Source organism: Athene cunicularia, assembly GCF_003259725.1.
Source record: "Athene cunicularia isolate RWA chromosome 10 unlocalized genomic scaffold, athCun1 chr10_part1, whole genome shotgun sequence".
In the NCBI taxonomy this organism is placed as follows: Eukaryota; Metazoa; Chordata; class Aves; order Strigiformes; family Strigidae; genus Athene; species Athene cunicularia.
Genome location: NW_020799112.1, coordinates 15,610,777 through 15,632,475, shown reverse-complemented (window position 1 = coordinate 15,632,475; position 21,699 = coordinate 15,610,777). Strand labels below are relative to the sequence as shown.

The 21,699-nt window shown below is 47.0% G+C and overlaps 1 protein-coding gene across 2 annotated transcripts in view; it reads left to right on the top strand.

The window, feature by feature from the left end:
* Window positions 1–21,682, top strand: part of NTRK3 (neurotrophic receptor tyrosine kinase 3) — a 180,642-nt gene extending 158,960 nt beyond the window's left edge. Inside the window, exons 15-17 of one of the 2 annotated variants that reach the window (XM_026856299.1) lie at window positions 746–820; window positions 18,094–18,252; window positions 21,118–21,682. In XM_026856299.1, the coding sequence (XP_026712100.1) occupies window positions 746–820; window positions 18,094–18,252; window positions 21,118–21,303 (420 nt within the window). In that variant the 3' untranslated portion in view covers window positions 21,304–21,682. The remainder of the gene's footprint in view (window positions 1–745; window positions 821–18,093; window positions 18,253–21,117) is intronic. The other variant, XM_026856300.1, reaches the window with a different exon arrangement.
* Window positions 21,683–21,699: the final 17 nt, after the last annotated feature.

Sequence of the window (21,699 nt, the reverse complement as noted above, 5' to 3'; positions counted from 1 at the left end):
ACAGGAAAACGTAGTGCTGTGTTTTCTGCTCCACCATTTTGCTTCCCTTGTTCCTTCCTAAGGTTCAGCTTTGCAAGTGCTGGCAGGGTTGTGGGTGATCAGAAGCTATGGGAAGACATTTTTAATTCCTCCCCCAACCTGAGACAGGGGACAAAGACTTTTGGGGAAACGTAGGGTGATGCTTCACTGGGACATTTGGCCAATGATGCCTTTAACTCTGGCTAACCTGAGCTTGCTTGAGTGAAGACATCAGGCCTGGGTCTTGTTCTGCTGGAAGAGGCAGATGGGTCCCTGCACCATGCCCAGGAGGGCTGGCGATGGGCAAGGAGCAGGATGCTTGAGTACCAGAAACAGAGGAACCACTCAAGCCTCCTAAAACTTCTCTTGTCTGGAGAGGGACTCTGGGTCCCCCAATGGATGTGGCTTCACAGTCCGAGGAGAAGTTTCAGGAGACCAAGCCCCTCTTGACTCTCGCCCAGCTGGCCCTCTGCACTGGTGCAGGTGATGGTGTGGGGTGCGATTTGTGGTGACCAGGGCCAGAGGGTCTCACCTGCCCGGTACCCTCTCAGCAAGGGTCGTGCAGTGTTGGGGTGTTGCAGCCAGTGAAAGACGTACGGTTCGGTTAAAGACATACCCTTTCCCTTCTTGTCCCCTTGCTTCATCCCCCCCATCCCTCCCTCCCTCTCTCACCCTTCCCTTCTCTTTTGTTTGTCTCCTTCCCTTGTTTTCACCCATTCACTGTCAGGAAGGGCCGCGTCCGAAGGGCCAGTTCAGCGCAGCGTGGCAGCGACAGAGACTGGCACCACCGGCAGCTGCAACAGTGAGTGGATCTCGACCCCTGGGGCAGCTGAAACGGGGGACTGGTGCTGCTTGAGCATGAAATGACACGTGGGGTTGAGCGGCTTCGGGACTAGGCCGGGTCTAGTGCGTTTGGCAGCAAAGGGGCTCTCGTGTGTGATGGGAACTGCACATGTCTCTAGCAACTCTCCGGGGCTTGTCTGTATGGTGAGACAATAAGGAATGAATGCAGAGATCCTCAGTGCAATCTTCCTCCATGGGTGTTTAGGCTGTGTCTGCTCTAGTGGACAGCGTGGGCTGTCCTCTGGCTCTGATGGCAGCGAGCGCAGCATGGTTTGTCTCCGTGCAGCTAAACCACTCCCTGCCTCCAAGCAGGGTGGCATTTGCACTGCTCACTGGGGACTGTCCCTGGCTTGTATTGTCCTCTCAACAGTTGTTTAGACACTGTCAAATTGGAGTGGACTAAAATCAGACCATTGGAACCATTGGATTGTCACGTGCCAGCTCTGATGCCTTTTGTTTGCTAGTGTAGACACAGCCCTGGTGTCTGACTGGTTGGGTGCTTGCAGCTTCAATTGAGTGGATGTCAACCATCACTGCCCGCTGCTGCTCCCAACCCTTGCCTGGAGGAGCAGCAGTGAGGGATCGGTGTGAGTTTGATGCTCTGACAGTGCAGAGGAGTTTGGGTTTGCCAGGGTGGTGGCTGATGGGAGCTGTGTGAGCCAACTGATGGGTGGTAACACCTCTGTTCACCCTGCCCTCCCTCCCACAGAGGCCAACCATCATCCTATTCTCGCTGCTTGCTGGAGCCTCTGCGTAGGGATGCTCAGCCCAGTGGGTCCCCAGCTGTCACAGCATCCCAGAAACCACCACCAGCAAGCTGCAAGGCTGCTGGAGGTGAGCTTGCAGAAGCCTCTGAGAGGGGCAAACACTGAACTTGATTGTCCTGTGCAGTTTTATTGCTTGCACACAAGGAAGTGCTCTGTTGATCCAGAAGGTTGGGGAGCCTTTGCTTGAGTCTGTTTTGGAAGGGGATCGAGCTAATCCACCAAAACACATTGTCTGCAGAGCAGTTATGACCCCTCAGAAGTTAAGGCAGGAGAGCGATGGCTTCCACACTTTATTTCTTTATTTCCCTGTGCCAGCAAGCCCAGAGAGATGGGCACAACTATTTGCAAAGCATCAGTGACTGGGACAAATTACTGGGGTCCAATTACTCAAACCTCCCTGTGACAGTGCTAGGGGAGGTGTATGCTCCTGGCCAGGTGATGAAGGTCTTAGCTGTCCCACTGCCCAGCCTCTTCCTAGCATCACCAGCACTCCTCCTGCCCCAGTAGTGACTGGGAATAAGCGAATGCCTACACGGTGTTAAGCAGCTGAGTGGATCTTGCAAAGCCCTCCCGGGATCTGTGACGGAGCAGGGCTCTGGCAGTTCCTGACTGTTGCCAGAATCACATGGGAGCGTGAGTTTAGATATCACTGATTTTACAGGGGATATGTCAGCGGATAAGAAGACGTGCCACTGAAAGGTGATTTTGTTACGTTTATGCCTTTCTGAGCCAAAATTGAATTGTGGGGTGTGGATGGGAATTTAGTTCTAAACACTGATGTAATTTTGTATCCTCAGCCCTGAAGGCGTTTTTTAAAAAATTATTTTCCCCTGTGCCCTGACGCCATTTTTTTCCCTATCAATATGTCCTTGTGACAGAACAAATACTGGAGTTGACCTTTGCAATGTGACATAATAATATGTGACTTCTTTATAGCTCTTTTCATCCAAAATGCTTGGCACACTATGAATTTGATCCTGCAACCACTTACCACTGGGCTTAGCACTCACTGCTCCAAGCAATCCCTGGGAAGCCAGAGGAGCACTCACACGCAGAAGTGCTATACCTGGTATTATTTGCAGGATCAGGCCCTGAAGACATGTAGCATGTGTCTGTGAATAGCCACATTTTGGAAAGAAAAAGCCTTGACCTCTCATTTATGATTTTTATTCGCTACCATAGTGCCATGCCCAGAAATAACATGACAGTGTCCCCTTGGTTAAAATGTCATGGCAGGTAATGCTTGGGTCATATTTATAGCTATCATCTATAACACTGTTGCTTCTTTTTATTATTTTTTTTCCCAGCCCTGGAAGCATGCTAATTAATAAATTCCCTTGGCTTATCCTGCACCATTTGATCCTGCAGAAATTGCAGCATTTTATCTTATTAGCAAGTAGGAATTAAAGAATTAAAACTACTCAGGGGGAAAAAGGAACATAACTGCTTTCCCTGTGCATCCCTTCTGAAACAAACTTGCACTGTGCCTTCAGAAACCCTAAGCTCAGTCCCCTCGGGTTGACAGAGGATGGGAATGGGTTGACAGAGGATGAAAATCTCAGACCAGGGCTGAAAAATACTTTCTGTTATTCCTGTTATGAAAGGGAAAGCCCAGTTAGGTGTGTGGAGAAGAAGACTCCAGCAGTGAGATCCCAGGTTTAGACTGAGCAGCAGATCCCTTCCATGCTACCAATGTCCTCTGCCACCATAGGAAATTCCGTTAGTCCTTCTGTGCCTCAGTTTCCTATTGATGAAAGATGATCCCTGCTCATCTTCAGTGAGGAGATTGACATGAAAAAAGATTGCAAGGGACATGGTGATTATGGTGTTGGGAGACAGGTAAGTACCTTAGAAATACATAGGGAACCTGTAAGCTGAGACATTTGTGGTACTGGTTCAAGGAGAATGAATTCTGGAAGTCCTCCAGAGTTGGAAAATGCAGAGGGAGGCAGGTAGGATCCTTGTGTCCACCTCTGCTTGGCATGTTCAGGATGGGCAGAATCAGGCAAAAGAGACCTGCTCCACGTTCTTGGTGTTGGGAAGTGGTTAAATCTAGGGATGGAGACCCACTAGCCATCCTCAGGTATCTACATGTTGTTTGCAGTCAGTAGAGCACTGCATCCCCCCCTGCCCTTAAAGAATAAATTCATTAGGAGTGGAAAGGGCTGGAAGGGATTCCCTGGATCATCGAATCTAATCCCCTGTTGCATCAATCACATCAGATTTATCCTTTTCATAATCAAGCAACACTATTAAATGTGCTCCTAAGGGAAGACAGTCCCAGAATCTCATTGCTTTAACTCGTTGATGCTTCTAATTTCCAGTCTATGCTTAGTCATTGCCCGTTTGTTAAACAGCAGGTACCTGGCACAGAAGCAAGAAATTTAACACAGTTTTCTTAAAATAACCACCCAGAAATCCTATCCACAAAAAAAAACCCCAAAAAAACCAAAAACCTGAGGTTGCAAAAAGAAACATGCAAGGTCAGGTAATGATAATGGGGAGGCCTGAGTTCACACTTGGCCTCTGCCTTGTAGTACAGACTTCACATAATCACCTGCCGTTAATCTTGTATGATCCAGTTGAGGTACAAGGCAGAAGTACTTGCAGAACAAAGGAAATTTTTTGCTATTCTTCTCCATGATATTAATTGTGTAACCCTCTGTCTCTTTTGCCAGGTATAACTAACGCTGAGTTAAACATTTGAGTATTCTTCCCTTTTTTGGCAGGCTTTTCCATGTCATTTATTGCTTTACTGTGCCAGCTGTTACCTGCACACAGCATCTTTGAGAAGTCAGTGGGTTGCATTGCCTCATTTTACAGGTTAGGAAATGAAGCACAGAGCTATCAGCCATATCAACCCATGGAGCTGCGGGGGCAACTTTCCTCCTCCAGAATGCCCCTGCTTTATTCAGTGCAGTCTTATTCACTCCAAAGCATGACATTGCTACCCAGCCAGTGGCAGGGGGCTGGTGCAGCAGTCTGCCTTGTGGCACAGTGTATGTTGCGTGCCATGGAAAGGATGGGATGCTCTAGACCCATGTCTTGCTTGCTTTACAGTCTTGCCCAGTTGTTTAGTCAGAATGCACCGTGACTGGGTGGGGTGGTGAGTCCAGGCTGGGGGGCAAAAACTCTGTGTCACCCATTAGATGTGATCCAGCCCACAGAGGGCAATGGCACTGGAGTCAAACACTCTTAGCTTGGGTCCCTGCTGCAGAGTGACTAAGGAGGAGGGCTCACTTGCCAAAAACAGGTTTGCAACTAGGACACCGCAATCCCATGTTTGCTTATTTAACTTGTCAGGTATTCAAGTGAAACAGGCACAGAGGGGAGGTGTCAGAGCTGATCTCAGTATCAGCATGTGGGATTTTGACTTTCTATTTCAGTGCTCCTGTTTGGAAAAGAAATGCACTCAGAATCCCCCCTCTTTTTTTTTTTTTTTTTTTTTTTTTTTTTTTTTTTTTTTTTTTTTTTAGCACTGTTTAAATGTCATAAGAATCCTGCAGTGCCCACCTTAATGTTCCTAAGAAATTCAAATATTTTATTAGTCTATAATCTGAAAATCATTACTGTGGTTACTATAAAAACCTGAAACTCTCCAGAGGGAACAATGTCAGCAGGTCTAAAATGTGTGCAAATATATTTTGTTGCCATAAAGGTACCTGGGGTCACCCAGGTGGCCCCCAGCCCTGGGGTGACACGCTGTTAGCATGGTAGGGAGAAAGTGGGTCTCTCAGCTGCTTTGCCTGGAGTTTTTCAGGGTGGATGCCTGGGGCTGTGCCTGGATGGTTTGGATGGTTTCAGAGGAAAGCGTTGCCATTCCCACGCACCTCCGTCACAGTGAGGGTCAGGGAGAGCTCCAGACAGCTCACCCTCATTGTGGATGAGCCGCTCTGAACCTCTGGCCCCATCCTGCTAATGCAGACAGGGCAAGTGCCTGTCTGTTCCTCTCGGGTATCCACATGCCCCTGGTTGCCCCCTTCCTCCTACAGATGACTCTGGATGTGTCCCTCTGAATAAGCGATGCTTAACGAAGGGCAGGCAGGAGACAGCTGCATCCAGCTGTGAGAAGCAGCCCATACCCACTGCCCCAGGCAGCTGTCCCCCGGAGAGGCTGGGTGACAAATTAGCCCCTGCTTTGGCCAGGTGACACCAGACACTCCCAGAGTGATGGCTCTTGAGCCGGTCCCTTGCCCTGTGCAGAGCCAGAGGGCTTCTGCTGGTTACTCCTCACCGGCTTGGGTGAGTGTCAAATGGTTCAGAGATTAATTACCGTTTAACTGGCTCTATTTCCATCTCTACAGAAGGCTGCAGTGGAGAAGACAGAAGTACTGGGATAATTTACCCTGGTATTACACAGCAGATTACCCTGTACTTACAAGGTCACCAGTTACCATGTAATTAGATCTCCAACGCAGTGAAGTCTGCAATAGGTTTCCGAACCACTCTTCTTCCTGGTGTCAGAGGAGAGGGATGGCAGCAAAGTGCAGACTGAAACCTCATTAGGTGCATTTAAAGCTGTTAAATAGTTTAAAATTCAAGCTGGGGGTGGTGCAAGGAGAGGGCAGCAAGGCCACCTGTACCTGTCAGTGAGAGGGAGGGGAAAAAAAACCCAAACCCAGAGGAGTTTGTCTAGGAAATCTGGAAAAACTGAAGGAGAAAGGAGGGCTTTGAGGGAGCTCTCTGCACCAGGCAGCTGGGGGCTGAACGGCAACAACGGCTGCGGCTCTCCAGGCCTCATCAAGGAGAGCTTTGCCAGTGGTGGAGGACTCTGCTGAGCCAAGAGCTGCACGGCTACTGGGTCCTGCCCCATGGGATGGTATCCATGGGACCAGACGGGATGCTGCAGCGGAGATGCCCCCTGAATCAGGAACAGGGGGTGGGCAGCAGGACACTCTACCTGTGCCAGCTGACTCCCTGCCTCTTGCTCTGGATTGCTGTCCTCTGTTTTTCACAGGTACCCAAATCAAACATCTACTCATGGAGCATTTTGAAGAATGACAAATGACTTTGATTATCAAGCACAAATTCCAGTAGCAGCTCATCTCACCTCTCAGGTGGCTCATAAAGCACTGAGCCAGTTCTGATCAATATACAGCAAGTATCATTGTAGAGTGAGATTCTGCCCAGCCCAGGCCACGCTGCATTTTGTCTTTATAAACCCTGTCCTCTTCGAACCAAGACCAGTCCCTTGTGGGGTAGCAGCTCCCCAGCAAGCTTGTGGCTTTCACTGTGCCAGTGAAACAAATGCTGTTCTGAAGCCATCCATGTAAAGAACACAAGTCAAAGAGCAAAGTGTCTGCCTTTACAGCAATCATTATTTTAAATACTCGTTAGTTACACAGCCACATGTCACTTAAGCCACACAAAGAGTATCCATAAGGTCGACAGCTTCTCGAGAGGTGCAGCAGAAACAAAGACAGTGTGTAGCAATTGATTGCTGAGGATAGAAAGAGCTGTATGTAAATAGTTTGTCTAAAGTATGACCAGAGTGGGGACATGTGCTATCTGATTGCAAATATTTGTAAAGTTGTGAGCTTGAAGGTTAGAAAATGTTGAGAGAAGAATATAGTAGTTAGCACAGGGATAATGCGGTGAGGATGAGGCTGGGGAAAATCAGGTGGCAAGCAAGAAAATTCCATCATGTAGGCAAGATTTGCTCGTGATTTCCTGAGGGAGGCTGCAGGTTGCTCACTGGGATATATGGATTGGCACCCATCGATACCTTAGCAAATTCCCTCTCACAAAGGAAAGAGGGCAAAATGACATTTAATAGTGGTTTTGGGTTTTTTTTCAGCTCTACTCTTTGGGCTGTAAAGCTGTTTCCTACGCAGACATGCGTGTCTTTGCCTGTGCATGCTGCATACGCATACCTAACGCTCTTGGACTAGAGCAGCTTACCCAGAGGCAGCGAAGCCAGCCAAGGCTTTAAGCCCAGCATTTGTAGTCACGTTTCTCCTTGAAGTAAATGCTCCAGCAATGACATAATTGAGGACTGTCCTGTCTGCTCAGCATATGTCTGCAGGGGTCATTCATCCTATCAGACACTGCAGAACATTAGCGGTTTCTTTAGACTCATTTCTCCTTCCGTCCTTCCTCCTGTGGCTAACCCTAATGGAGAGCTGGTGGCTAGACACTCCTCTAGGAAAACTCACCCAGTTTGGAGAGCTGACCACCTAGAAGCAGTCCTATATTAAGGCAAAACCAGTCAGATGTGTTCTACCGGCTGTTGTGAAATGGTCCCAGCGAGGCTCATTGGGGTGGAGTGGCTGGCTGGCTGCAGGGAAGGGGAGCAGGAGGCAGCTAGCGATATCTGCGATGGCCACTTAGTGTTCAAGGGCTCTAATGGCATCTGGGAATCAGGTTCCTGTGTTTGTGGGTTTGTTTATTTATTTATGCTCCTGGCTAAATAAAGAAAGGAGAAAGAATTTTAACACAGTGGTTAAAATGCATGGGACTCCAGCAGCTCTGTCCTACTCAAGGGCATCCAGAAAACTTGATAAAGAATGGAGGAAACTTCACTGCACAGAGGGTCTCAGGTGGAAAAATAGAGTAGAAGAGGATGCAATGCCTGATTCCTTCAAATTTTCAAGTTTAGCTTGTTTTCCAGCAGAATCCTGCAGACAAACCCCAGCCTCACCTTCTGCACGTGCCACCAGTTTGGGCATCGCTGGTTTTAGTTCTGCCACCTCCCATGCTGCTGCTGCTCCCCGCCCCGATCCCAGCTTTGTGCAGATGGATGCAGCCGCTCTCTTCTCCTGTGCTGGTCCCTCTTTGGCTGTCGTCACCGTCTGCAGCATTGCCTCTGCGTGCCGCACCACCTTTGGACAGGGATGCTTCAGGCAGGCATGGGAAGGGCACGTCCAGGACAACCTCCCCTAGTTTAGGTCTCAGGAAGTTTAGCCATTAGCATCGTATATTCAACGTGTCTCCACAGTAGCCTAACTCCTGGGTGGCAGGGGCGGTGGGGATTGCCGCTGCTGTGAAATGCAGCTCTTCATTCAGAGCAGTGCCAGAGCTGGCACAGCTTTCCCACCGGCACTGATGAGTTTAATCACATCATTAGTAGGTGTGACACTGCAGCCTCCGATGATGAGCTCTTTATTTTAACACGGCTTGCAATGTGTTTGCCTGAGATGCCATCTGTGCCTGCGCTGCCTGCATTAGCAGAGACAGCGTATGCATCTTCTGAAGTTGTTCTATATTTCTGTGCTGTTTCCCTGCTGAGAAAACACTGTTCAACTAGAGGGTGCGAACTTGTACCTGAAGGAAAGCACCATCACCCAAAGTGCTTAAACAGGCCAAATAAAACATTAGGAAGCCATTGGGAACTGTCCTCAATTGGCCTACAGGAAACTGGCTAAAAGGAACCATCAGCTATTTTATTGCTGAAAGTTTTTCATCTTGGTAAAGCACTAAGGCCCCATCCTCTAATCTAACGTACTGTAAATCTTCAGGAAAGCAAGGAACAGATTTCTATTTTAAAAAGACTTTGGATTTTTGTACCTCCATACCATGATTGCGCATAAAAGTCTCCGTGTTGAGCGCCCAGTTTTCAGATACAAATGATACTATTGAGATCTGTGGGCACAGATCTGAGCATCTAACCTTCCCCCTTAAAAACTCCATCCTCGTGTTTCTATAGATGTGCCTTTCCTCAACAAGCAGGCAGCACGCTCACACTGTCACTGCTGCTTGACAAGATTCAGAAATGACAAACCAGACAGGAGTTGCCAGATCACAGTCCAGCTGCACGTAAAGAAATGGACTGCTTCTATAGGGAGTTCCCATACCCTGCGCTGTATTAAATTTCTGTCTGTATGCTGCCAGGCCTATGCTCAGTGAATCTGACATTAACAAGAAATAGTTTTCCAAACAATCTAGCCTAATGAATTTTGAATATTATTATGATTAATGCCAAGGCAGTTGAACTGATTATCCAGCATCCAGAAGTTAAGTAATGGAGCCTTATCTAAATCATGTATAGTCGTCAGTCAGGAATGGCTCTGGCTGCAGACAAAGATGTAGCATTATTGGTTACCCAGAGGGGAGTCACTGTCAGGACAGAGAGAGAGGGACAATGGAAGGGGAGATTATGAGATACCAATCTGAAAGCATTTTAGCATAGCGTGATCATACATGCAAGTGCTTCAGTGGTCCTATTTCCTCAGCTGCATTTCTCAGCCATTTTGAGACTTTGTTTTTATATCACCAGGTTAAGATTTATTGGGCAAATCTTCTTCCTACATTCTGAAGGCAGAAACTGAGCTGATTTTCATTCTCTGTGTTGCCGAAGGAGCAGAATCCTGATGGACGCATTTCTTGCGTCGTGTTGGTTTAACTTAGTCTCTATCTGATTAGCTTTTGAGCTGTTAAACACTTCTTGTAGTATTACCAGCTCACTGCAAAATGATAATGCAGATCAGTCATGGGCAATTTCTGTTGGCACATGCAGTCCTTGCAGACTACAGATCTCCTTTGAAGTTGGAACCAGCCGACAGCGGTGCCATTTCATGGGTATTGCGTGTCTCTGAGCAGGCCTGTCCTAAAAAAAATTGTGGTGTGGTGCAAGAGTCTCCAGCCTGGTGGAGACAAATTGGTAAATCCATATGGTGCCTGATAAATTATATGATGGCTGTAGTTTGAACAGGTTTAGTGGCCTTCCCAGCCTCTGCTATTATCTGGGCAGTGACCAGGAGAAAAGTGGCTTAGTTGGCAGTGTTTGAACAGCCCCCATGTGGTGCCCACGTTGCGGCTGTGGTGCAGAAGACTGCAGAGGTCACCATCTGCATGCACCCCTCTGCACAGCTGCCCAGTGCCAACCAGTGAGACCCCTGGGAAGCCACTGGGTCTCCCAACAGCGAATCCTTCCCCAGGCCTACCACCTTCCTTGGCTGTCTGAGATCCTACTGTGGTGTCTTGTTGTTGTGGACCACAAGAAGCTTTCAGTATGTGGCCCAGCACCACATCTGAAGCTGGTTACCTCTCCTTCACCTGGCAAGGCTCTAGCATCAACTGTCAGGACAGGCATTTAGGACCTGATAGGACCTGGTGATGGCCTCAATCTCTTCACTAGGGGCTTTGCTCCCACATCTTCCCACCCGAACAAGGCATGGCTGGAGTTTCTCACAGTTTATGTCCTGGTGTTAGAGATTGTGGCTTTTGGAGCATTTACTTATAAGCATATGAGAAACTGGCCTTTGTTCCTCTGCAGGCTGGTTGTGCAGCCCTCTCATAGCAGTGGGTGCTACTGCTTTGAGTCTGGAAAGGAAGGGGAGGGGTGAATTGTTGTAAGGAGCATACCAAATAGATTATTGGCAAACATAATTAAAAATATATGTGCGATTACTCCTCTGTTTCCCTTTTCTTAACCATCCTCTGCATTACCTCTGGCATTTTTAGATGGCAGATAATATAACTGAGAGGACTCCTGGGTACAGGCAGCTCTTAGAGCTGCAGTGATTTATCTCAGGCCGTTTTGAGGTAGCAGAATTTACCTCTAGCTACAGCCACCCCTCCATGTCTGCCCCCCCTCATCTGCATAAGTAATTGGCAGCTTGTTAATGGCTCATTAGGAATGCTGAAAACCGTGGGATTACAACACACTCTGTGGAGCAGAGAGGAGGGGAAGGGGGAGAAAGGCCGCTGTCCCTGCTAGCAAATTACACCGCTTGATTCGATGTGATTCAGAATTGCAGGTCATAAAGCAACTAGATTGTTAAATGAAGTAAGGAAAAACAATGTCAATGGGAGGCTTTATTTTTAGACTCATGTTTAACCACAGTTTGTGCATCTGGGGGGAACAAACAGTCCCTTGCTGAACAGTCCTACTGACAGCAGGAAGGTCTCACCCTTGTCTCAGTTTCACACTAACCCTGCCTCGTCAGTCTTTCCTGCTCTTGAGCAAGTCCATCTGGCTCCTCACATCACCTCACGACAGGGACATTTGGTTCCTTTCCCCATGCTCTCTCTGGGTAAGCCCAACCCTCTCCCCTCTGGCAGCAGGTGACCTGCATCTCCCCGGCTTTGGGCAAGGTGGGGACACCCAGCACAGCTGTGTGCAAGTAGGAGAGACAGGTACAGGTTGCTTTGTGCATTCTATAAATCTCCAAAACCCTTCTGTGATCCCCTGCAAGTTGCTGCCACTGGCATGCAGAGGAGCAGGCAGCAAGCCCCACGCTGCGGGACTGCCAGAGCCTGCAACGGAAGAGGTGGTGGGTGCAGAAAGCGAGGGTTAGGAGAGGATCAGATCTACCATTCCCAGAAAGTTGGAGCATACACAGCAGCGTGCTGCATGGCAAGGAGACAGTCAAATAAGTTGAAATACTCAGTGGAAGCTCTTTGTTGTTTGCTGGCTGGTTTTAAGCTCACGTTCAGCGCTGGCTATGGCGGCAGTGACAGCAAAGCCACAAAACCTGAAGGCGAGGACAGGGCTATGCCGAGGGTTTGCAGTGATGGCTTCTGAATCACTTTAGCATAGGCTCAGCCAGGGGGCTGGTACAGCCTGAATGTATGATGCTTTTCAGTCAGGAGAACACTGTGGGGATTTTTTGAGGCCAGAGTAATTCCAGCAATGGTGCAGTCTCAGATATAGCTAGCACCTTTCTTTCTGGATAAGATGAAAGCAAATTACAGGTAAGCTATTTGGGAATTGCATCCAGTCACAATTTGTAGTTTAATTCAGCTACCTCTGATGTAAACTGCTTGGGTATTTAAGAGCCTATTAAGGTGGCAGTTAAAACTATGAAGTGCAGGACAGCTAATGTTCAGCAAAGCTCAGCTCTGTCTGAAGTGTCAGAGTTAATCCCTCTGCTTTGGAAAAGGTGCCCAGGAATCTCTCAGGACTCACACGGGCAAAATACAGGCACATCTGTAGGGAACCATCTCTCAGTGCTGCTGGATCCAGCACTGAAGGCAGGGAAGAAGTGTCTCCTCCCGGATCCCCAGCCATGAGCACATGCCACCTTTTGCTTCGCCCCTGACAAGCCATCTTCTCATGGCTTAACCTGATCTGAGACAAACTTCAAATCACAAAGGCGTGATCTACATCAGTTTTGTTTGTTGTTTTTCTCCAAGAGCTCAACTTAGCCAGAGAAGCTTTTCCTGCTTCTTGCTTGCATTGCTTTTTTTTTTGTTTTGCCCTTGTGTCCTCTCAGGTGACCCAGCCACCTGTGGCTCTTATTCATACAAGGCTGTCCAGAACTATTGAATAACACATCCTGCCTGCAACAGGAATCAGTGTGTCCTGATGGGGACATACATCTGGCTGCTGGGGGAAGGTTCAGAGCTAAGTATCTTCCAGGGATCACCCAGCTCCTAGAGCTGAGGTCTAAAGGACATATGTTTGGGTGCAGCCCAGTCTGGGATGACAGCCAGGTCTGCAATTAAAGAAGATCCCAGGTCATCCCTACCTACAGCAGCAGGAACAGAGACAGCAATCGGAGAATGTGTGTCTTATCACTAGGTCGAGTGTATTGAGTGTTGAGTGGATTTTCCTGGAGAGAAGTGGTGCCAAGGTCTCCACTACTGCTACATGATTCTGTACAAGCTCAAATGGCTCAGCTTCCTGCATGTGAAAGAAGTGAAGTTTGAATAATGGTGCGCCATATGAAGACACCTACCCTGGTTCTTGTGACTTTCCCAGGGCAGGATCAGGAGCAGAGCCTCCCTGAAGTATACCAGGAACAGGAAGAAAGCTGTCAAATGACCATGGAAAACAAAAGCACTGATTTAGTTTTTGTTTTATTTCAAAGTTGGGAAGGAAACTGCACAAAAAGGAAAATAAAACACAGCCTTAGAATATGCGATAAACCAAATTCCGTTCTTAGCTGAGATCCACGGAGCGACCTTCAGCTGTGAGCACGGAGAGGATGGCCCAGTAGCTCCCCTCTGAATGCTACTTTGGGCTACAGCCCTGGAGCTGGGATGTGAGCTGGGAGGGGGAAAACAGGGCTGCCCGCCAAGAGCTGCCTTTAACGTGTTAGTATCTGGATTCCCACCAGCCCAAAGTGCTCATGAGGGTTTTTCAGTCCTACTCTGTTTTTTATTTCCGTGGTATCTCTGTTAGTGGCCGAAACTGTGGATATATTGCACAGTCTTTACTGAACACTGCTGCTCCACTACCTGCTGCTGTACTGTCAAACTCATTGGGGATGTATTTTTTTTTCCCTTTCTAATCAGCTGGATGTCATTCAGAAAGCTGGGACAAGGAGAATTTTTTCCCCAGACACCAGCTTTCCTTGGTAGCCAGACAAACCTCAAGCCTTATAATATCTACTTGTACATAGCACTTATATAGCTTTACATCATCAAAGTGCGGTACTAGCATTAAGTAATTATCTCTCTCCCTAATGGCCATTAACGCTGGCCTTTCATGAACCTCCCCCAGCTCCCCGAGGTTCATATCTAATATAGCAATAAGCTGCTCAAAGGGAGTGGCTGGTTATCTTGCAAGTCTATGGGCTTGGATGTGTAATGAGGTTTCAGAGCAGAGGCCAGGTGCCCTGGAGTATCAGAAATGTGTGGCTGTAGACCAGGTCATGCACTTGAGAGTATCCATTAGAAAGGTATGGAAATGAGTAGGTGATACTGCGATCTTGAAATGGAGACAGAAGAAGGAGACTTTGGCCGCTCAGAGGATATGCACTGATTGTTCTATTTATTACCAGGACAGTACTGCAAACTGAAAGAGCAAAGCAGTGGGAATAACATGTCAGTGTGGGCATAGGGAGTTGATCTAGGGAGAAAAAGTTGAGAGCTAAAAATGTCAAGCAAAGCTAGACAGCCATGGCAATGGGATAAAGAGGCCAGTCTGCAGGTCTATGAAGCATTAAAATAACAAGGAGAAAGGGCAAACTTGGCAGCATCATAGGATTTAAAGAGAAGAACAGAAGAGGATTTGCTTGCCTTATTTGCTTGAACACAAATCCCTCTTCCAGGTTGTGGAGTGTCTCCAGGGAAGATGATGCAACGCCACTGTTTGAGGACATTTCACCCCTAGGGGTCTTTAGAAGATGAACCTGCTTGATGGCTGGGCTCCCCCATCCCTGGGTCCCAAGGGAAATGGAGGAAGATGGGGTGGGAGGATGACATGACTGTTTTAGAAAAGACTCAGAAGTAGCATGCTTCCCACAAGCATCAGTCCTACATGGTCACTTATTTCTGAAACCTGTCAGGCCCAGTTCTGAGCCAACAGAGGCTTAGCTGAAATAAACTTTCAGCTTCTCTCTAAAGATGTGACAATGATTATTTCCAAAGCCAAGGACATGCCATGTAAACTAGCATTGCAAAATAAAAAAAAAAAACCCAAAACAAAGAAAAAAAACCCCAAACCAGCATCCTTTTTTTTTTTTTTTTAAGCCTGATTTAAGAGTATCATCTTGCTTTTATGCTTCTGGCAATGGCTGGTCCTGTAAAAGAAGCATGTAGCTATGGGAATCACGTGCAGGTCTACAGTGGCATAACACAATTCACAGCCACTACATGTTATGCAAAGGATTTCTGTCACCCTGGACACACTCTGATTCCTACGGCATCAGTAGCACAATCCCTGTGTGCTCAGCTCTAAATCATTTTGCTACATCAGCAAATAACAAAGTATATCTGACTGCAGACCAGGAAGACTCGACTTAGTGTTCACTTACTATACAGCTTCAGAGCAGGGACTTTTCCTGCCTTCCTGCATCTGTTTTCTCATCTGTGAAATGCGAATTTTAATCCTAATCAATTTGCAAGGGAAGCAGTAAGGGATAGTCAAAGGCGATGCTTTAAAATGTAATAGTGTGCTAGGCTAGACATTGGAGTGGTTTTATGGTACAGTTTAATTGATGTCAGTTCAGCATATAGCTAGTTAGTAAGTGCAGGACTTAACATTTGCTCTCAGAAATGTGGCACCTTATTTGAGATTCTTATCGATGAGCATAACTGAGCTATGGGATCCACACATTTCTGGGCATTGCTTGGGGTTTTTTTTCCCCAAAAATTGATTTGATCATTAATTATTACCAGATTCATTTTTAATAAAAGATATGTCTTGCATGACATACAGGGCTGGGAGGAATGCTTTGGTAGTCCCTGGACTCCACCATATGAGCTAAGCCAAAACTGTGTTGTCACATTCTTGGGACAACGACTGACTGTGTATGTCACTTTACCAGCAGTTCCTCACCAGCATGTGTCTATAGTAGACCAAAGACCTCAATGTTATTTTAGCTTATAAGAACTGAGCTTGGACTACTGGCTTCTCTGCTCTGCTTTCAGGGCCAGAGCTTCAAGTGGTGTAAATCAGTGCCCTCACATTCGAACAGTACTGCTGTAATACTGTTTGTGTAAGCTGAGGACCTGGCTCGTAGATTCTGAACTGCTGTAAGACCTGTTCAAAAGGGAGTTAACTGTGTTCAATAGATTGTACTAACTGTAATCTCAAATGATCCTGCAAGATTCAAGATATTGCAAATGTAGAGAGCTTTGCAATATGTAATCATTTTGAGATTGCTGGAAATCTGAAGAGTTAGTGCTACTTAAAGGAGAATAAAATAAACATTAGCACAAAACAGTTTTTGCAACAATCAAGTTTGATGTATGTCCTGTTTTGTTGATAACATTTCCTCAGAGCCCTTCACAAGAAGGAAAAGCAACTTGTAAAATCTGGGAATGCAGGAAAGAGCTAAAATCGCAGCCAGGGTTTCAAAGGAACAAAGACAGAAAAACATATTTCAATTTCCACTACGGAAGAATATTCCTGGGAGTTCAGAGCAGCATGCTGAGGACACACCAGCCAAGCCATCTCGAAATAGGAGGTGTAGAGCAGCAATGAGCTTTTTATCCTCATGCATCACCGTTCTGAGCATCTCTGTGCTTAGGAAAGAAAGATGTCCCTGAGACTTTAAAAACTCCTCTTTTGTGAGGGGGGGGGGTCCGTTTCAGTTAGGAAAAGGACCGCTCTGCAGAACTCAGAGTACAACATTGCAAGCCCGAGTCCAAATTTTGTCAAACCCCAGAAGTCTGACTCGCACCCTCTGAGCAGAAAGCCTGCTAAGCATCATACCCGTTTCACACCCTATTCCAACACACCTCCCCAGCACTATCCCTCTTGCTTCCAAACACTGCAGTGTGTCTGTACTGACCCTTCTCCACGCTGGTTCTGCTTTAATCAGGCAAAGAAACCTGTGGCAGCTTGGGAAAACTGGCAGCTCAGAGGAGAGCTTTTGTTTGTACAAGAAAATGTTTTCATCCAAGTGAGCACAACAATCTCATTATTTTGAATAGCCACACATATGCTGGAAACCTAGATACCAGCTACCTTCTCACCTGATCCTTCATAGGACCAGGGAGATTTCTGCCTGTTTGATTCAGTTGCAGTGCTACAAAGTTAGTAGCACTTGTTTTTTTGGTGCCGGTAATGAGACAAGCAGTCTTCCAAGCAGCGCCACAAAAGTGCTCTTTCTCATCACCGCTAAAACCTCAGACACTTTACCCTCGGCAGAAATGAGTGCTGGAGACTTGCAGCCATACTGCTTCCAGCACCGGCTGGTCTTATCAATTAGCTATTTCCCCACAGATGGTGCTTCTTATGTAGAAGGACAGAACAGAGAAAAACTTGTCATGCTCAGAGGCACTTGTTTAGAAATCTCTAGTGAATCCAAAGGTAAATCCATCTGCTTTCAAACTGTTTGTATGTATCCTGCAAACCTGCTGTATACCTGCTGGAGTCGTGTGCCCTAGAGAAGGGTAGACCCTGACTGAGGAAATGCCTTTCCCTGGCTTGGTGTACCCCAGTGGGGCTTCACCCATGGGCTCTTCCTTTGCTAAACTCTCCAAAGGGGCTGGCTTTCCTGCTTCCATTAAATGCTGGGCATATCCCTGCCTGTGAGAGCCTGTTCTTTACAAACAGACCGCCTTTTTGCAGTGTGGTCCTGCAGTCATTTACATATTCAAAGCACTCTTTGAAAAGGCCTGTAGCACAGTTTTATGAGCACAAAAATCTTTCATGCAGTTAGGTGATGTGCAGATGCCTGTGCATGGCTTTTAGCAAACCTGACTGAAGAGGGATAAACCCTGTGTTGTATTTCTGGTGGGTGCCTCTGAGCACAGCGGCCCTGCAAAACTCAGCACAGTACTTTGCTGAACACTGTTTTCTTGCCTTGCCTCCTGGTTCATCAGACTGTAGGGCTGGAGTATGCTCTTGGCACTTTGTCACTTGATTTCTTTACAAGCCCATTTTGGGAGGAGAGGACATCATTTATCTTGATACATTTCACTCCCTATCCATCATTGTTAACCAGGTGGGATTGGCGGGTAAGCCCATGGGCGGTTGGGGTGGCAGTAGCCAGCTCAGCTTTTCTGAACAGCAACTTGTTGATGTAGCTCGTAGGGAGGCCCTGAGTTTGCCCACATCATGTCAGGGCTGACCCCTTCCTCAGGGCTCTCATCACTCAGATTTCCTTGTGCCTTTACCCTCACCCAGGTTGGAGGACACACCATGCTGCCTATCCGCTGGATGCCGCCGGAGAGCATCATGTACAGGAAGTTCACAACAGAGAGTGATGTCTGGAGCTTCGGGGTGATCCTCTGGGAGATCTTCACATATGGGAAACAGCCCTGGTTTCAGCTCTCAAACACAGAGGTACAACAGTGCTGAGACACCTCAGCGGGAAACTGTACTTTTTACTATCTCCTTTCCAGATTGCTTGCAATGAAGTTTGTGCATAGAAGAGCCCCTCCCTCCTTGACACTCCCATGGCTTAGCCTCTTTCTCTGTTTAGAGCCTGGAGAAACTGAGGCATGCAGGAATCAGAAGGCTCACCCTTAGTGTCTCCTTTCTAAGTTCCTGACATACCTCCCTAACAGCCACATTTGATAAACTCTTGGGGTGCTGCCAGAACTGGGGATACCCAAATTACTGCTGGGATCTAAGTTACTGTCATGCCCTGAATTTCCTCTGCTCTCCTTTATAACTGAGGCTCTTACTACAGTCTCCTGTTTGTGAGAAAGCATTTGAAGCCTGTTATATACCATGTGGCACATTTCTGTGGGGCTTTTTGCCATAGGGATATCTATCATATGGTTTGCCTCAGTTCTCTGAGGGTAGAATCCAAAGAGCTGGGTTGTCCTTGTTATTTCTTTGAATAGCAAAAGTTGCAGCCCACCAGTATACGGCTGCACTGTAAAAATCTTGAGGGAAGGCTGGCTGGGATTAGCAGGGTGTCAGAGCTGAGGTTTGAGGCACATCAGCAGAAATGCATTGGAAGATTTTTGCTCAGAATAGCAGGGGGTATTATAGAAGAGGAACAAGATGCATTGACATAGCAGTGTGTGGGAACCTTGCACATTTTTATCCTACTGTGTATCTAATGGATTTCAGAAATTTCACCTTTTGTAATGAGAAATGTGCATTTTCTGCTTTCTGGATACAGATCCCTTAATTAAGTGAGTTGCAGAGATGGCAAATCCAAGGTGTTGCTTTACAGCTCTAATACTTGCCCGTTCGTGTGCTCAATGGGGCCTGACTATATCCCAAAGTAGCACACGCAAACATTTTAGACACAAACAATGGAATTGACAGCGACAGAAGTTATTTGTCACGCTATTTAATGAGCTGCTCTTGCATTTCCCTGGGAGGGTAAATACAAACACACATAAATGAGCACATGTAGCTTGTACGTGGGTGATAGGCATGCTGGAATGTGACAGCTCAGCTTCCCCCATGCTTTCTGCCTCAGTTTCCTTTGCAGGGTGGTAGGACTGAGAATAGTCACCCTTAACCTTCAGGGAGGAGGGCTGGTTGAAATCTGCACAGATGCAGCTGTATTGGCTTTGCTACCATCCCTGGGAAAAAAAAAAATAAATATTGTCCTTCCCTTTTCTATTGCTGTACCCACTTCCTTCTGACAGCTGAGGACTCCCACACCAGACCACACTATCCTGGTGCGAGGGAGCCACATTAGCTCTCATCTGGCTCATTTTTCACAATTGTGGGCAGAACCTGGGTGGTTGAAGAGGACTGACACCTCCACCAGCACCTGGATGGTGAGGCATCAGAGCAAGCCTCAGCAGCAGCCTGGCCACAGCTGCAGAGCCCACGGAGAGGCAGGTTAACAGAGTCTGTGCCAGGCTCCAGGCTGCCAGGACCAGACTGTGAGCAATCACCAGCTTGGTGGGGCATCATCACTGCTAGCTGATTTAGTGGCATCCACATGGCCTTATACCCCCAGAGCATTTTTAACAGGGTTTTTTTTCAAGGCTGGAAGATACCCTGCCTGAGCAGAGCACTGAGGCAGGGCACCATGTCATCTGAAAGCCTCAGCCAGTCATTAACTTCTGTCTATGCCCTTCCTTTGCCCGGGAGAGAAAGGGCCCACCACAGGGCTCCTGCGCATGTCCAGGATGCCCTGTCAGAAACCATAACTCACCTCCTCCCAGCAGTCACCGCTGCCAGCAGCTTTATGGCAGTGCAGGCTTCTCTGCATGCTGTGTCTTCCTCCTGCCTTCAGCAGGTCCTAATCTGTCCCCTCTGTATTTATATGCAAAAAGGCAAAGTGATAAGTATCCGTTGAGCTGTGTGGCAGGTCCATTACTATTCATAAATGATAAATTCCAAACACCCCTTGCTGGGTGACTTCCCTCAACACACTGCTTGGGCTCTGTGTTTATCTGCGGAGCGTGGCAGGTCACCTGCACACTGCAATGCTGGGACTCCGCAACTCCAACCAAGGAGGCCAGGTGGTAATAGCAGCTCTCTGACAAATCATACCTCCCTTCCCTTTGCCTCTATTCCTCTGGTGAACAAAACACAAATAGACACTTAGGGGAGTCCTTTCCAATGGCATCCCTCTGAAGAGACTTTAATGCTATCCAAGAGCTCACATTTCTCTCATTAGCAGCACTGGCCTGACCCAGCAGGGAGTGTTAGCACTGCAATTTTTTTTCCCCCATCACAGATGTGATTTAAGATGAAATTTCATTGTTTCAGCTGCTTTTCTGTGTCAAAATGAGGCAAAAATGCCCTTAGAGATGGAGGTAGGAAAAGATGTCCTGAACTCTCCCTTGTAGAACTCTCCTGGGCTTTGCAAAGGGAAGTCTTCTTGATTTTCAGGGAAGAATAATATCATTTCAGCTGTGCAAAATATTAGTTTAGTTTGGGGATTTTAAGACTTTTATTTCCTTCTTCAATTAGCAGGAAAAGCTGACATAAATTAAAACTTCATTTCAATTGATTGTGACCTCCTGCTTGGAGAATGCATTGAGGCAGGTAGGTGTCAAATGGAGAAGATTTTTGGGAACTGCAAGACTGCAGATGGAGCCAAACTTTTCCCTGTAAAATTATCATCAACAACACACAAACAGGTGAGTGCTGAGGATCTGCAGATCTCTTGGCTTCTCAGCACTCTCATTCACTACACAGTACCACATCAGCCAAGAAGTAGCTGGGACAGGACATCCTCCAGGAACTGCCTAACTGGTGTTCAACAACTCTTCTTCTTTCTTTCAGGTCATCGAGTGCATTACCCAAGGCCGAGTTTTGGAAAGGCCTCGAGTCTGCCCCAAGGAGGTTTACGACATCATGTTGGGCTGCTGGCAGAGGGAACCTCAGCAACGGCTCAACATCAAGGAGATCTACAAGATCCTTCATGCTCTGGGCAAGGCCACACCAATCTACCTGGACATCCTTGGCTAGCAGTGGCCACTTGTCGAAAGTCCCTGCTCCTTCCTTCCGTCCTTCCTTCCTTCTCCCCCTCCCAAGTCCTTTGCCCCTCAGCCCCCAAGCAAACATCTTCATATAAACTCAAGTGCCTGCTACACATACAACACTGAAACAAAACAAAACAAAACAAGAAGCAAACCAACAAAAAATCTCACAAAACAACAACCTGTAAGGCAGTTTGGCTTATATATATTTATAGATATCTCTATATATATAACTTCCACACCAATACAGAAAGAAGCTGCTGTTACAGAAAATTATAAGACTTTAAAAAAAAAAAAAAAAAGAGAAACAAAAAGGAGAGAAAAAAGTACTTAAAAAGATATATATAATTAAAAAAAAAAAAAAAAAAAAAAAAAAAAAAAAAAA